General features: G+C 45.2%; 2 protein-coding genes across 2 annotated transcripts in view; one reads left to right on the top strand and one right to left on the bottom strand.

Annotated features, from left to right (window-relative positions):
* The first annotated feature begins 2,592 nt into the window (after positions 1–2,592).
* On the top strand, positions 2,593–9,439 carry MRPL33 (mitochondrial ribosomal protein L33). The gene is made up of 4 exons (XM_050895112.1): positions 2,593–2,650; positions 4,065–4,083; positions 6,781–6,887; positions 9,096–9,439. Exons 1-4 carry the CDS (start codon positions 2,629–2,631, stop codon positions 9,143–9,145), a joined length of 198 nt encoding a protein of 65 aa, XP_050751069.1. The 5' UTR covers positions 2,593–2,628; the 3' UTR covers positions 9,146–9,439.
* Positions 9,440–10,281: 842 nt separating this feature from the next.
* Positions 10,282–15,032, bottom strand: part of RBKS (ribokinase) — a 70,347-nt gene continuing 65,596 nt past the window's right edge. The window contains exon 8 of the mRNA XM_050894532.1: positions 10,282–10,603. Within this exon, the coding sequence (XP_050750489.1) occupies positions 10,430–10,603 (174 nt within the window). The 3' untranslated portion in view covers positions 10,282–10,429. The remainder of the gene's footprint in view (positions 10,604–15,032) is intronic.

Below are 15,032 nucleotides of genomic sequence, written 5' to 3'. Positions count from 1 at the left end.
CCTCTTGGGATAATGGATTCAGATATGCAGAAAGAATGTAAAAATCCATCTGTTAGCTGGGATGAGTGATTTGCACAATAGTGCCCGTGAGTGTTTGTTTAACACTGTGGACAGCAAGAACCCTGCTAAGTTGTAACACGCTGAGAAAGGGAAAGCAAGAAGAGAGGAGAAAATAGCCTGGCTGTTTTAAAACTATGTCCACTGAGCTGTGTGCATTTTTTGGCTTAGTTAGCTGTTCGCCTGTTTTTTGTGGGAAACCAGGAAGGACATGTGGAGCTTTTCCCAGGCTTTAGAGTGTTATTCTCTTGTTTCCAGCATTGCATTTTTGTATGCGTTAATTGACAGTAACTCATGTAGAAAATACAGTGCCAAGAGGATATTTACCTTGCAAACATTTCGTCTGCTGCCCCTCTCTCCTTTCCTGAGACATTTTCAAGTGATGACTGACTTGAAGCGCCATGCGCACTTGAAGAAGCATCACCCCTGCCAACCTTGGACACAAGCCCCTTGCCTGCCCAGTGTGTGCCAGCAACCTGACCGCACTTTCTTGGCAAGGAGCAGCCATGTCCTCACTTCCTGGAGGTAAAAGAGGGCTCAGCCTAGAATGTAAAGCATAAAAATTGAAAGAATCAGTTAGATTATAACATGACAAATTGTTGTTTTTCTAGCTGAAGAAAAACCCACCCTGTGTTTGATTCTGAGTGACACTGATCGGCTTGGCACCAGCAGCTTCTCTGCTGGAGACATGAGTGACTTCTCTTTAAGCAAGCATCAGAATTATCTAGGCTGGCATTACAGTTCATCACACTCCTTGCTTTCTCTAGGCGAAGTTGAAGGAAAAATCTGCATTTGCATTGCACATGCCATTGAAGATCTCAAAGTACACAACCTATCCTAGCCCACACAGCAAATCTATATCAGAGTCGGGGTCAGAAACCCTGACTCTCTCTCCTTTCCTCCAGCCAGGTTGCCTTTTCCCCAAGGTTAGCTATGACTACTGCCATCAGGGACACGCTATACTGTCACCACCTTGCCATACGTACCAGTTTTAGACTCCTTGTTTTTCACCCATAGCTATGGAAAACTGTCTGCAGAAGAGGCTGCTAGAAAGGAAGTCGAAGATTGCTGAAGTCTATTCTAATCCACGGTGTCTATATTTATGCAGCCCTTGTCACAGCAGAGCAGAGAAAATGTCACTGGAACAGTTTTATTTTTGCCAGCAGGCAAGAGGTTTAAAAAGAGGCAGTATAACCTCTATTTGATGATGTGTTTGTACAAATGTTTAACTTGCTATTTCATTTAAAAATCATCTTTAATGTTGATTTATATTCCTGGCAGTGAAGTCAGGAGGTTGGCAATCCCATTCCATTTCAGTCTGTGCTCTGACTGAGGCAGTAACGCAGATCAAAGAGAAGAAGTCTTACAGCACTCACATTTTATCATCCTGAATGTTTTCAAGTTCTCACTCTGATATTCATGGGCAGATTATGTAACTACTAGATTTGTACTTCTGAAGGCCAAATAGTAAAGATTGAAATGTTGTATCATTAAGAGGAAGTATTTGGAAATAATTGAATTGAAACAAGGAGTAACATATCAAGTGAACAGTTGACATGAGCAGCACTGCTTTCCTTGAGATGTCATCTTGCTCCAGTCTTTTATAGGGTCAGCCATTTGTTTTCATGCCACAGAATATCAAATTAACTGCATGTTATTATACATTCTAAGCCTTGCTTTCCATTTAAATATGTCAAGCTGACATTTTGATTGCCTTAGTAATTGCTAAATATTCAAGGACTTGAATTCCATCATTAAGTTTACCTAATTGGTGGTAGAGGGAGAAGTAAGTTATAGACCTTCTGTGAATTCTTTAGAGGCTAAGAACTTACAGCTTATTATATAACTGGTCAGAAGAACATGAAAACTTGCCTTGGTGCCCCCCTTGAGCCTCCCTGCCCATTGCTTTTGCACAGTAGCCCATAAATACTGATAGGTTTAGTTGCCTAACGCCTCGGGGACTTTGACACCATAGCAGTACCCCCTCTTTTATACAAAAGGGAATAAAGACAAGCAGAGGTTCGCAGATGCGCTGAAGGATGACACTGCTGTGGAGCAGGACCCAGATCTGCTGCTGGCCAGGGGGTGCAGGCCCATCCTCACACCCGCGGGGGCTGCGGGGCCGTCAGAGCCGGACACGGTCCGCTCTGCACAGGCCCTGCTGCCGTGAGCCACCTCAGCGCAGGGGCCGGCGTTGTGGGCCCATCTAGGCCTACGTGGGGAGATCCGGAATCAGGCCCCGGATTTCACAAGCTCGGCTTCCTGAGACTCGAATGAACAAGGGCAGCTCTTCCCTTCGGCTTCCCGCAGCTACTGGGATCGTACCTCGCCCCCGGCTGCCGTTAACGGTCACCGCGCCCCGCCCGCACACTAGCCCCGCCCCGCGCCGCACCCGCCACGCCCCGCGCGCAGGGGGCGGGGCCGGAGCCGGAGTTCTCCATGCCAGGCGGGAAGGCAACGGCCACGCCCCCGCCCCAACCCCTCCCCCGCGCCCCGGAAGCGCTTCTGCCGGGCGGCCCGGAAGTGGCGGCGGCGGGGGCTCGCCGGGGCGGCTCAGCGGCGACCGGCGTTATGTTTCTAACGGTGGCGGCTTGTGAGTGGCGCAGGGAGGAGCGGGGCTGGGCGGGAGGCGGCGGCGGCAGGCGCGGGGGTGGCCTTGGAGGCGGGCGAAGGCCCAGGCGGCGGCGGCGGCGCGACCTGCCCTTCAACTCCTTTCGCCGCGGGGCCTGCGCCTCCCGGCAGGCAGCGCGCCGCGCCGGGACTACACCTCCCGGCGTGCCCCGCGCCGCCTCGTGCCGGGGCGGGGCGGGGGGGTGGGGCAGCCGTTGGAGGGCGCGAGGCCGGGGCGGGACGCGGCCGGTCCCCTGCCCTTGGGTGAGCGGGGCTGCCTGTCAGCCGTCTCCCTGATTCCCCTGAGGAGATGGAGCCAGCGGCTCCGAGCCGGCTGGGTGTCCTTGTCCCCCGGGGAGGGATGGGGCCCTCGTGCAGGGAGGGCGGCTTCTGTGGGGGCGAAGAAGAGCAGGGCCGGTGGGAGAGGCCGAGGGGGTGTTTGTGAGCGGTGCCCTTGGCAGAGTGCTCGGCCCCTGTGACAGGGGCCGAGGTGGGGAACTCGAGGGAAGCGGAAGTTGCGAGCCCTCAGAAGTGAGGTTAAGAAGCTTCAGCTCTTGAGTGGAAAAACGGGAAGTTGCTGGAGGGAGTTGGGGGGCGGGAGGGGAGAGTATGAGGTGAGAAACGTGCCCTTCGCAGTGTCTGGATAAGCCTGAGGTGTGGTGAAGGAAGGGTGCAAGAGGAGGCTGGCCAGAAGCTCACGATGGCCTAAACAAGAATTGCATGGACAGACTATAGATGAGCAATTTTTTAAATTTTGGTGGGGTTTTTTTGCATTTATGCTGTAGATTTATGATTACTTTAAATTCACTGAGCTGATAGAAAAAAATAATTCTGCCCAATTCATGCTACGTGGTGGGTTAGATCAGGGGACCTAAACCCAGCCTTGTGGGAACGTTAGTCTCATCTGAGAACAGCTCCCTGGTCTGGTTCACCATATGGCCAGTCAAACCTTTGCGTTGGCACTACAGCAGGAACCGGAGCAGGAGTGGGTGTAATCAAGCAGGGGAGAGTGGGACTGCTGTTTTCACCAGCAGTGTTAGTTCATACCTGCCTTAACTGTGTTTTCATTTAGTGAATTCATATTCAGCATTGAAGCTTTATATTGAAAACATCTGGAGGCTGCAACAAGTGCAGTCTGTTGCGCTAGGCGCTGCGTTTGCACAGACACTTATAAAGGCAGTATGATGGAAAAAAGAGCAGGCAACTGGGAGCACATAGATGGAAGGATGAGGGGCATTTCTTTTGTGACAGTAAATCTCTTTGCACAGTCTATCTGGGGCTATTGTGAAGGCAGACAGTGGAAAACTCTTGATCTTTATATGTTGCATATAAAGGAAACAAGATAAAATGGTAACTGTTTATTCTTTTTTCCTCCTCTTCATGCTGCAAAAAAACAGTGGCCAAGAGCAAATCTAAGTAAGTGATGTTTTCCTCACCAGTTTTTAATTTCTGCTACCACCCTGTATCTTCAAGTGACTTTACAAAATATTAGGCTTCTCTAGAATTTTTTAATGTACCAGAGAGGATTGCAGTCCTTGAGTCAAGCTGCGTCCTCTCTGTCCTTCTGCATGTGTGTCTTTTCACAGGTAAGTACAGAATGGTGTGAAAAATCCCCTAGGTTCTAAAATTGCAGCAAAGGCAGGTTTTGTCCTTTGGGCTGTTGCGTTGAGCTGAGCTGTAATATCCAAAGCGCCCTGCACAGGGGAAGCACGCCTCTGTGCTTTATCATTAAAGAGAGGCTATAAATTATCCACATAATCTTCCCCTTGTTTACCTTTCACACTTTTTTAGCTGAGCAGGGCAAGCTGAGGTACAGCGTGGGTCTTTGTTGTTTGTGGGCTGGGCTTTGGGCAGGTGCTGTGACCTTTCTCCTAGGCAGGGTGCAGAACGCTTCCCAGTTTTAAGCACATTTGTATGTTTATACGTGAGGAGTGGACGGGGCACAGTCAGTGCTCTGGGCATCTTGATTTACTCTGTAGTCCAGCTCAGGAGAGGTGTTAGTGGGCTCTGGAAGAAAATTAGTCACAGTCCTTTGACCTGTAAAGAAAGCTGATGTGTTTTAAGGGTTGGAAAGGAAGGAATATATATTTTCAGCACACCAGTAGTCTTACAGTGTGGATGCAAGGAGACAAGATCATGTGGAGAGAATGACTTGCATCCAAAATGCTATTTGTAAGAAAATTAGCTAGACAAATCCAAGGGGCTAAACTGATACATTTATGTGAATACATCCCTGTCTTCTGATTCTCAGAAATTGCATTCTGTGCAAGTGTATTACATTTGGTACTGCACAACCTCGGGAACCATGGCTTTTGGTACATTTTCTGATCTTTGTTTTTTTTTTTTTTTAAGAACCAGCCCCGAACAGAGCTGGTACCAACCACTTTCTGGGTTTGAAGAGATTTTTCTGTTACAGGATTTCTGCACAATTGTCAGGGTTTGAAATTAAGAAAGCACTTCCCAAGTATGTGCCTGACAGGGAAGAGAGCAGTTTGACCTCTCAGTGTTCTACTGTTATCTGTTCGCAGAGACAAACGCAGCAAAGCAGGATGTTTCTGCGAGGTGAAAAAGTAGCTTTTAAAAATGGTGTTACTAATGTTAATATAGTGATTTCCTCCCCCCCCCCCCCCTTTTCTTTTTGTTTCCTGATGTTCCTTTCTCTGTTCTTTGTATAGTCCCATATATACTTCAGGAATATGTTATCTCCTTATATTATTTATCCTTCTGTGCTCCCCTTGGGTTTTCTCCCCGTGTCCTGATAGCTTTCCACTGTTCTTTTCTGCCTCAGCTCCTAGTTACATTTCTTCATTGGGCAGCAAGTGTTTTGAACAAGGTGTGTTGTTCAGAAAGGGCTTGGCCTCACATATGCGGTGCGCAAGAATTTCAGGGCCTGGTCATACCGATACCACTGATTCCCCCAGAAAGGGGAAACTGTACAGAGGCTTTGAGGAAGTGGGTGAGGTAGAGGGGAAGGGGTCTGTGTGGTTACTGGTGCTACACATCACACCTGCAGTACTGTATAGGAGAGGACAATAATTGGGGATAATCCCTAGACTATGCTTGGTCAGTTGGTCTGCAGGAATCCAGTGTTCTTCTGTTTATTTTGAACTCAACAGTGAATCAGATTGCAAAGCTGAAAAGGGAGAGCTCAGGGAAGTACACTGGTCAGAGCTGCACAAGTGAGGAAGAATGGATGTCTCTTCAAGGTTAATTTTGACTGACCATTTTGTATTAGAAGCAGGAAAATCCAGGAAAATTAATTGAATGCCCATGTGCAGAGATGTATCCATCTCTATTGCAATGGAAGAGAAGACGTAATTTACAGACTGGTTAAAGGGTTTGACCTTTCTTTTGAAACTTCAGAAGATGTCCTGTGTCTGGGAAGTTGTGCAGATGTCGGCATGCTTCCAGGATGGGGGGGCGTGGGGGCAGCTTTCTCAGTCTCCTGGCTTTCCCTGCTCCCAGGGACACCGCAGCTGCTGCCAGTCCGCCCCACAAACCGAGAGCCCTCCAGTGGGGAAGGGGCTTCCCGTGGCTGGGTTAACGTCAAGCCCTGTATCTCTAGCGGGAGGGACGGTGCCAAGGGGCCCTGCTTCTCCTTTTGCATGCCTCTTGTTCCATCCTATCTGCTCGGGTTCCTCTCTGCATGTGAAGTGATAGTCTGCAATACAGTGTTATCTACAGCCCGAACATCTTTAACTACCATCGGCCTTCCTCTCTTGCCATTATCTTTTAAGCCATAGTGACTCAATTGTATGCTGATTTTTTTTTTTTTTTTCCCCTTCTTTCTTTCTTTCCTGTTTTTCTTCCTCCCCCCTCACTGTTTTGTGAAGGAGCTACTTCTCTCTGGGCTTGTATTCTGTTCAGGAGTTATTTACTTAAACTTGATGCTGGAGCTTATGGTTTATAGCGGGCTCTTTGTGTTATAAGTTTAGCGTATAGTATTGACACTCCCATCCATAACATCCATGAAGTTGAAATGAAGTATCTTATGTGATTGTGCCAAATTGTTTATGCTAAAAGCTTGTCCATTTGACCATGCCCTGGCAGACATGTGGTGGGCTGCTGCTGTGTGCCTGTGCGCTGACACAGAGACATTCCTTGTGACTTTAGATACATTCTGGTGAGGATGAAAAGTGCGGCTGAGACAGGCTACTGTTTCAACGTCAGGAGACTCCGACTGCAGGAAAAACTGGTCTTGCTGAGATACGATCCCATCGGTAAGAGCTTGGGGAAGAAGTCAGCCTGCTTTGTATAAGCTTCTCTGACTGTGTGGGGCAAAAGATTTGAATATAACAGGATTTTTCCCATCTAAGCAGAATATGTCATAACACGTTTCATATTCGGATGACTGTACAGTTGCTGTTCTTCATGACATTCCAGTGGGAAGTAAACGTCACCCTCATTTTACAGATTGTGGCAGGGAAACAAAGTAATGACTTGCCCGACACATCAGTCTTTGATGACAGCCATGCCACATGTCAGTGGCAAAGCAAAGTGACACAGGAGTTCTTTCATTCTGTTTCTTTGTGTGGTTTGCTAGACTGTGCTACCTCCAACAAGCAGCCACGAAGAATGCATCAATAGAAATGATCTGTTAAGCTGCTATGGGTGCTCTAGACAATAAATTTTAACCATCACTTACAAAATGGACTTTTTCTTTTAAAGAAGTAAACACAAGTTCTTCCTCCACAAATTATACCACTCTCCAGATGACAGTTTGTGGGTTCTTTTGTGTTCCTCTGGTCCTTGCAAATTTTCTCAGTTTAAGAATCTGATTTGTTGGGGGGTTATAGCACTTGCCAAGCTGCCTTTTGCTCACCAAGCTTTTTGAAAGGTGACTAAGAGCTCAAGTTTCTGGGGATGGAACCAGTCTGTAGTTAACATTAAAAAGCTTCATTTAATGTCAAAAAGCTTGATTTGGGGAAACTTAGAATTTAAACCAGACCATGCTAGAAATAGCATGGTGGAGTTAATGCAAAAAAGGCTTATTTAAATCTATAGAATAAAGAAATGTATTAAGCAGCTGTAAGTAGATAACATAGTGCATGGCCAGTAGTTATGTGGTTCAAGCTTATTTCTTCTTATCATTTTATGTTCTTGTTAGATGACTAACCTTTTCATACTCGGATCTAACAGTACAGGAGCTTTATGGCAGGTGAGAGAAACCACCAGAGAAGCAGTATGCTCTCATCAAAGCACTCATGCTGACAGAGGTTGTGGCTCTCCTTCTGAATTCCATACAGAAGGGGAATCGGAGAGCACTCGGATTATTTTCTTCAATAAGAAAAGTTTAAATTACTGCATCGAAACATTGTGCAAAGTGATCCTCCAGAAGTTTCGCAACTTGTAGGAAACGTGAGGAGAGTGGAGAGCTCAGGCTAAGTAGCGCTTCTGTTGCAGAACATGTAGTAGGTTGCTGAAGTACAAAATTGGAAGTAATTAAGAAAAAAAGCTCTGATCTTTGTAGCCTGTAGTAGAACACAAGTGTGAAATTGATGTGAGAAAGTGCTGCATGTGTGAAGGGAAGTAAATTTGAGTCTAGATACCAGCTCACATCAGGAATATGTTAGGAAGCATTTTCACTTGGCATGCATTTTCACCTTATGTTTTGTACTTCTCAAAAACCTGGGACCTCCACAGAATGAAGCTTGTTAGTGAAGTAGTGGCAGTAGTGCCCAAGTTTCACTACCTCCTAACTGCAGCAACAGAATGTGTTACTAAGTTGCAGTATTTCTTAAAGCGAAACTTTTATGTGGAAGAAGAGATTTTGTTATTGTATGGATTGCTCTTGAGTAGCTTTCAAAGGAATTCATATAGTGAAGTTCAATCGGAACAGTGGTGCTTTTCAAATGGCATTGTGAAGCTTTGCCTTGATTTATTTTTTAGGGTTTTTTTTGAGTAATGCATTGGCTATGCCTAACCTGTAGCTGAACTGACTTTGCTAACGTCTGCATCAGGCGCTGGAGGCAGGGTCAGTTGGTGCCTCATTGAGAGATCCACAGGACACGTAGTGAACTTTTTCAGTCAGTCTGTGAGACCGACTAGATCCAGCTCATCATCTGTAGTTGTTTGGGCTCTGAAGTTGAAGAGTGGTAGAAAGCAGTAAGAACCTATTTTTGTCCCTACATCGAGCAGCTGTGACTCAGAATAGTCACACAGAGCAGCTGTTGAATGTTTTCAGCCGCTCAAATCCTGACACTTATTTTCACAGAGGTAAAATGGACCTCTTAGGAACTAAAAATTACATGTGGTAAAGTGAAAGCACTACTAAGCTCCTTCAAGGGTTGGTTAACAGCAGCGCTGTGCCAGTCAGTTGCTCCACACTCATTTAAGCAGCGAAGGCAGCCCAGGAGAAAGGGATGTAGGCTCGTTGAATTGCATCTTAACACTTCAGGCTTCTTAACAGATTCTTTTTTTCCCTATAGCAAAAAAACGTGTCCTCTTCACAGAGAAGAGAAAAATCCGCTCTATCTGAACAATGACTGGACTTGATTTATGCATGAGGAGAGGACGGTTTGGGGGGAGGACGGGGTGAACGCTGATTCAGAAATCGAGCAACATGGGCTGAAAAGAGAGGAAATGAACTGGGATCACCGTCTCCTGTGATTTGAAGGCCATTGTGAGTAAAACAATGTAGAGAGAGAAAATTCTTAATGTCTGGACATAGATCATCACAGTAACATTTATTTATCTTTTGAGTTATTTTTACAGTACTCAATTAAAAAAAAATTAAATAGCAAATCCCATTGTCTGTGTTTTCCATTGTGAAAGAGGCTGTAATCTTCAAAGGAACTATTGTTTTATAAGGCAATAAAAATTAACATTTTCCACAGCAGGAATTCAATGGCAGGGCTGCAAGTTTTTCTAACCTACCAGCCACAGATTCAACAGTAGTGACCACGAATTGGTGTCATCCCTTGGAGGGGTAGTGTTGCACTAGCTCCTTCCTAGGAAAGGAAGAAGCAATGGGAACCTGGTGAAATAAGATGAGCTTTTGGATAAGCTATGACCACGGCTAAAGGGGCTATATTATTTTCAGTCCGGTAAGTAGGATGGATTTTTCACTCCTGGATTCTTGTCAAGCATGAAGAACGTAGATAGCCAAAATAGTTCTCTGATGGTTTTGGAAGTTTTTCTTCTTTAATTAGCTCATCTATGTGTAGAGCAATATGGCTAGAAACATTTTTCAAAGTCTACCTCAGTAGCACTCTTGTCCTCCTTCCAGTTCGAGGGTCCTTCTGCAGTCTGGCGGAACCGCAGAGCGCAGTGCCGCAGCCCGCATCTGATGCACGCGGGAACAGATGGGCCAGGGCTCGATGTACTGTGCTGTGTTACGAGCCAAACGCTGGCCTTGGTGTTTGCAGCCGAGGACTGAAGTTGCAATCTCAAAGCTAACACCCTGCTTCACATGCTGGCATCGCACATCAGAAGTTCTGATAAAAAACGTTACCAAGAGCCCAAAACCCTCCAGACGTTTTGCTGTAAACTTCGTGTAGTTCGGTATAGCGCATTGTGTGGGACAGCCACAAGCCCAATGGTTGTGTGTGGGGCCAGAGAGACCTGCTGTGCTGTGTTTGAAAGACCCGCCACCCCCACCCTATCTTACTGGTGTAGAACAAGAACTAACAGAATTCCTCAAATAAGAAGCAAAGAGACCTTCCTGGTCTCTCCGGTCAGCAGAGGAGAATCTCAGCGCAGTCAGGAGAATAATGCTGTCTGGGATAAGATAAAATCAGTACGTTGAGCTAGACAATGTCAATTAGAAAAGGTCCTGAGGCAAGTCCTTCTGGTAAGGATATGAAGATTGTGTCCCTGATGCCTGAACGCTCACTGACGCGACGCAGTTAGACTTCCTGATCATTTCCTCCATGGGTAACTTGGGATAGTAAGCCAGGTAGAAGGCCAGTGCTCCCACAAAACTGTCTCCAGCTCCCTAGAATAAAATAACAAACAAGTTTAAGCGTACTCGCACGGGAAACAATTCAGATACATTTACTGGAAAGACAAAAGTTGCAGCACTGATTGCAGGAGTCAGGAAATTGTTCAGGGATTGAGTTCAATTCACTTTTCTATGCCTAGGAAATTCTGCCATGTTAAACTAACACCACGATACTATCTTTGTGCCCAGCTGTTGAATCAAGGTACACGCTATAATATGGCTTAAAACTTAAAGAAAAAGAAAAGCAAGTGTGCTACAGTTCAGCAACTTGCTGTTATAAACACTGCTTTTGAAACTTCCTGTTGCTGGAGTGTCTGATTTTGATTTCTCAACGTGAATGTTTCATTAAAGCTATTTTTCTCTCATTTAACTTCTGTTTTTCATAAAGGGCAGTGGTAGAAGGGACAGAGAAAAGGGGAAAAAAATAAGCCATGTGGCCTGTGGTATCTGTAAATTCCTAGTTGCAGAACGATACATTTTGATGCCTCCAGAACTTAGCTGTTGTTCATTAAAAAGGTCCCACTAACGAAGGTCTATGCTGTGTCTATCACATAAAGCACTTACTTATTCCTGGGGTAAGCTTTGCCACCTGGGCTGTGTTTGACCATGGGGGTGGAGGACGGTGGCATTCACCTGGAGCTCTGGCAGCCATCGCCCTCTTGAGCTACCCATCCCCAGGCCGCGTCTCCCGCGAGAGCTGCCTGATGCTCTGCCCGCCCCGCGCAAGCCCTTGGCAAACAGGGAGTACGCCTTCCCCGCACGGGCGCTGGCCGTGCCCCGGCTTGCTCTGACCCTGTAGCCCAGATGCTCTGAGCAGCAGGGAATGACAACTGTTTGCCTCCTGAGTGCTTTTTAACAATAACTGTTGTTCTGTGATGTTCAGTGCTCTGTAGTGTCCCCAACAACTGGCAAAATGAATCATTTTTAACTTGATTTGCTCATTTGATTCCACTGTGTCCCTTCCCCCTCCTCTCCTAAAACTGGCTTGATTTGTAAGGCCAGACTGATAGCAATTCTTGTTGGTACTGTAAAACTGGTTCTAAGGTCCCCTTTTTTAAATGATACTTTTATACCAGTAAAAGCGTTATGCTGGACACACTGGTAAAATCTTACTTAATTCAAGAACCAGCATATGGACTATCTCCCCTGAGGGGTTTTGCCTCTGTAGTTGTAATAAATAGGCCCCAAGAGTCATGGGACAAGAGCAAAGGGCCTGGAAAAAGTTAGTTGAGATAGATAGCTGAGCAAAGTTTCTAACCGGAAGTTAAGGCTAGGAAGTAATTTTCCAATTTTAAGTTCTAGTGGTTCTCAGTGTTAAACTCCTACTTACCCTAAAATCAGCTGCATGTACCGTCATTCTGGCAAAAAAATACCACTTCCACAGAAATCTGTCTGTAACGTTACAATCAGCTGTCAGGGCAGAGCAGGGTGGCAATTGCAAGGGAACCTGAAAGGGGGTGAGGGCAGGATACGGGCGCCCACGCCATGCCTTGCCTCTCCTTGCCCAGCCCTTCACAGCAGCTGTTTGCATTGGTGTTCCCAGTCACGAAACTCCCTGCTTAACTCTCGCTTAGCCTGAAGTTTGGACGCTGTTTTCCATCGCCTTCACAGCGGGGCACGATGGAGAGTGTCGCCTGGCAAATTACAAGTTAATAAGCGAAGTCGTACCCTGGCATGCAGCTGGAGCAGCACCTGTTTCAACAGTTCTGTATTCCTGAACATACCAAGGGCAGGTGAAGGTTTTTATCAATTTCTGTTGGGCCTTTGTCTCTCTTCTGGTTTCCAGAGCGCTCCCACAATGGCAGGTGGAGCAGGAGCCGGTGACTGCTAGTTAAGCATTGCCAGTGTCTTTTGTCTGACACATAACATAAAAATCTCCAGCCCATCTCAGAGTTTATAATCTAATCGATGCATGATTAATTATTAAAGCTATTTTGGCGCTGCTGTTACAGACAGAAGTAGAATCTCAGCAAGCAGATCTGTTACGCTGTAGCTCTAGCAGGAAGAACTCGTCATTTTTACATCAAATATTTCTCATACAGTGATCACTGGGTAATGGAAGTGGCCAAATATTATTTTAATGAGGAATACTCAGAATATCTGGTGTCAAACAGCATAAACTTTACCCGGCAGCAGCATGGAGCAGAATACTGTCTTTTTGATCATTTATTTTAATGGAGGTAACTAAATACTGCCCCAAATAATTGCTGCACTGTTTGCTATTGGAGCAAAAAAAGACTAACCATGCATCACCCAGGTCTTAGTTTGGATGACGGCAAGATGGAACGTTACGTTCTCCCTGCAGCGTTACTGTGCCTCTCCACTTGTGGGTGATGCTCTGAGGTTGTGAGACAGCTGTAGATCTCCCTTTTGGCGAGGCTGAACTACGTTAAATGACTACAAAGGTGGAAAAGGGGGTGAACAGCAGACTTCCATGCATAATGGAAAAAGGCCCCCTGGTATTTTTTTGCAAGAGAAAAGATTATGGGATGATTGGAGAACATACAGAAGGATTTGATGCCAGTAAACCTTTGCTGAAATCCTTACTGCCCATACATAGACTGAAGCAGTCAGTATCTCTAAAGCTCAGCTACTACAGACCCCAAGGGTATCATAAATTCGGTTGTTGGTAAGTAAAAGTTTTGTGTGGGGGGTGTTTCCAATATAGGAGCTACTCCACTGAAAACAGCGGCATGTATCAGACTGATTATGTAGATACCCTGTTCAACCTTGCTTCTGGTCTGTGCAGACATGACTGGTCAAACATGACTTAAAGAGCAATAGCAGAACTGATTCAGCTGCAAGGTTAGCTGCAATAAGAACTGTTTTCAGCCTACAGAAACAGACCTTCCCTCTTTGGTATTGTGGATTAAACTACATTGGGTTTGGTAGATTCAGAAAAGGTCAGCACAGAGCAGAAGAAGGAACAGGCTCAGAGTAAAATCAAGCTTATCCAAACTCCGGATTAGCAAATATTAGCTTTACATTTAGCTGTTTCAAAACCTGCTATAAGAAAAAAAAAAAAATAACCTACTTTTTGCAAAAATAATGAATTCTGAAAATGACCAGTAAGGCGCATTCATTCTGCCCACTGACAAAATATAAACACAGAATATGTAATATTTTACATTCTTCAGCATTTGTCTTCCAGGAATCCTAATACATTTCAGACTTTGAGATAATCCTCATATCCTTGAGTGCCTGGACACAATTCATTCCATAATTATAAAAATATGACTTGTTTAACCTTTCTCAAAAGCAGGAGATGCTAGTTTGTATGAAATAAAATAAAGAACTGGATCAAAAAATTTGTCTGATATGGCATGGCTAGTTCTAAAATGCAAATGTTACGGTTTTGACTAAGTTTTATGGTTTTGAAGCAGTTTTGAAAACCTATTTATATTCTGTGCCACTAGTCTGGAAGGTCCTTGTTTTCCTGTGTGTCTGGAAAAGGGCATTTTTGTTTGCTACAATCCAGCACTGATTGACATTCTGTGCCTCTAGAGAAGAGAAAACCCACGAAAACACTTCTATTTATACCTTAGCTTTTGTTAGTCCTGATTTGTCAGAAGCTGGTTCACAACTTTAGTATAACTATTTTTATACGATGCTGCCCTGAGAAGCTTTTTAAGGAAAGTGCTTTGTAAGTGGAAACTATATTGTTCAACAGTCTTTCCAGCAAGTAAAGCATTTTTCAATGTCATGCGTAGAATAATAGGATGCATTTCACTTATACAATAAGATGACTTGTTCACCAAAAAAATTTGGTGGCCAAGAGGCCAAAAGCTACAGTTCACAGTGTTGCAGCAGTTGCACTGCCTTGTTCCAGGGCAACCTCTTGCTCAGCCTTCGCACTCCCAGCCTGTCCTCTTGGGCAAGAGTAACGGCAACCATGTAAGATAAGGACAGGGGCTCTGGCTCCTGAAGCCTGACGTTGTTACTGAACCTCAGAAAACTTTCCTCGGGTGATTTTTCAAGAAGTCACGGTCCACGTACGGTCTGTGTATTACATGGATTCATTCCATTAAATACATTGTAAGAGCATGTTACCAAGTCCTAAAAGGAATGATGTGTTGTATAAAAGAAACATTAGGCATGCCTGTAATGATAAATTCTTCATTTAGTGAATAAATCAAAACATCAATCCAAAAGCTGTCAGAAACTGCATTATAATGTAGAATCAACAATATTGCTTGCAATGATGCTTATAGCCTCCTAGGAGCATTCACAGCAGTGCACAAATGAACGAAGCCTGAGGATTGCACTGATTTAGTGTAGTCTAAATGCATGGCAATCCAGAGATGCCCAACTCTGTCGAAGGAACTGGGCCTTGGAGAATTCCTGTTGTATTTATAGCACTCTGTGATACTGGATTATGCCAAGGATGTTATCGCTCTGTGTCACATCTGCTCAACATTCCTTG

The sequence above is a fragment of the Gymnogyps californianus genome, chromosome 3 (genome assembly GCF_018139145.2).
Source record: "Gymnogyps californianus isolate 813 chromosome 3, ASM1813914v2, whole genome shotgun sequence".
NCBI lineage: Eukaryota > Metazoa > Chordata > Aves > Accipitriformes > Cathartidae > Gymnogyps > Gymnogyps californianus.
Note: the sequence above shows the minus strand (reverse complement) of the source record. Positions and strands in the feature narration are given on the sequence as shown.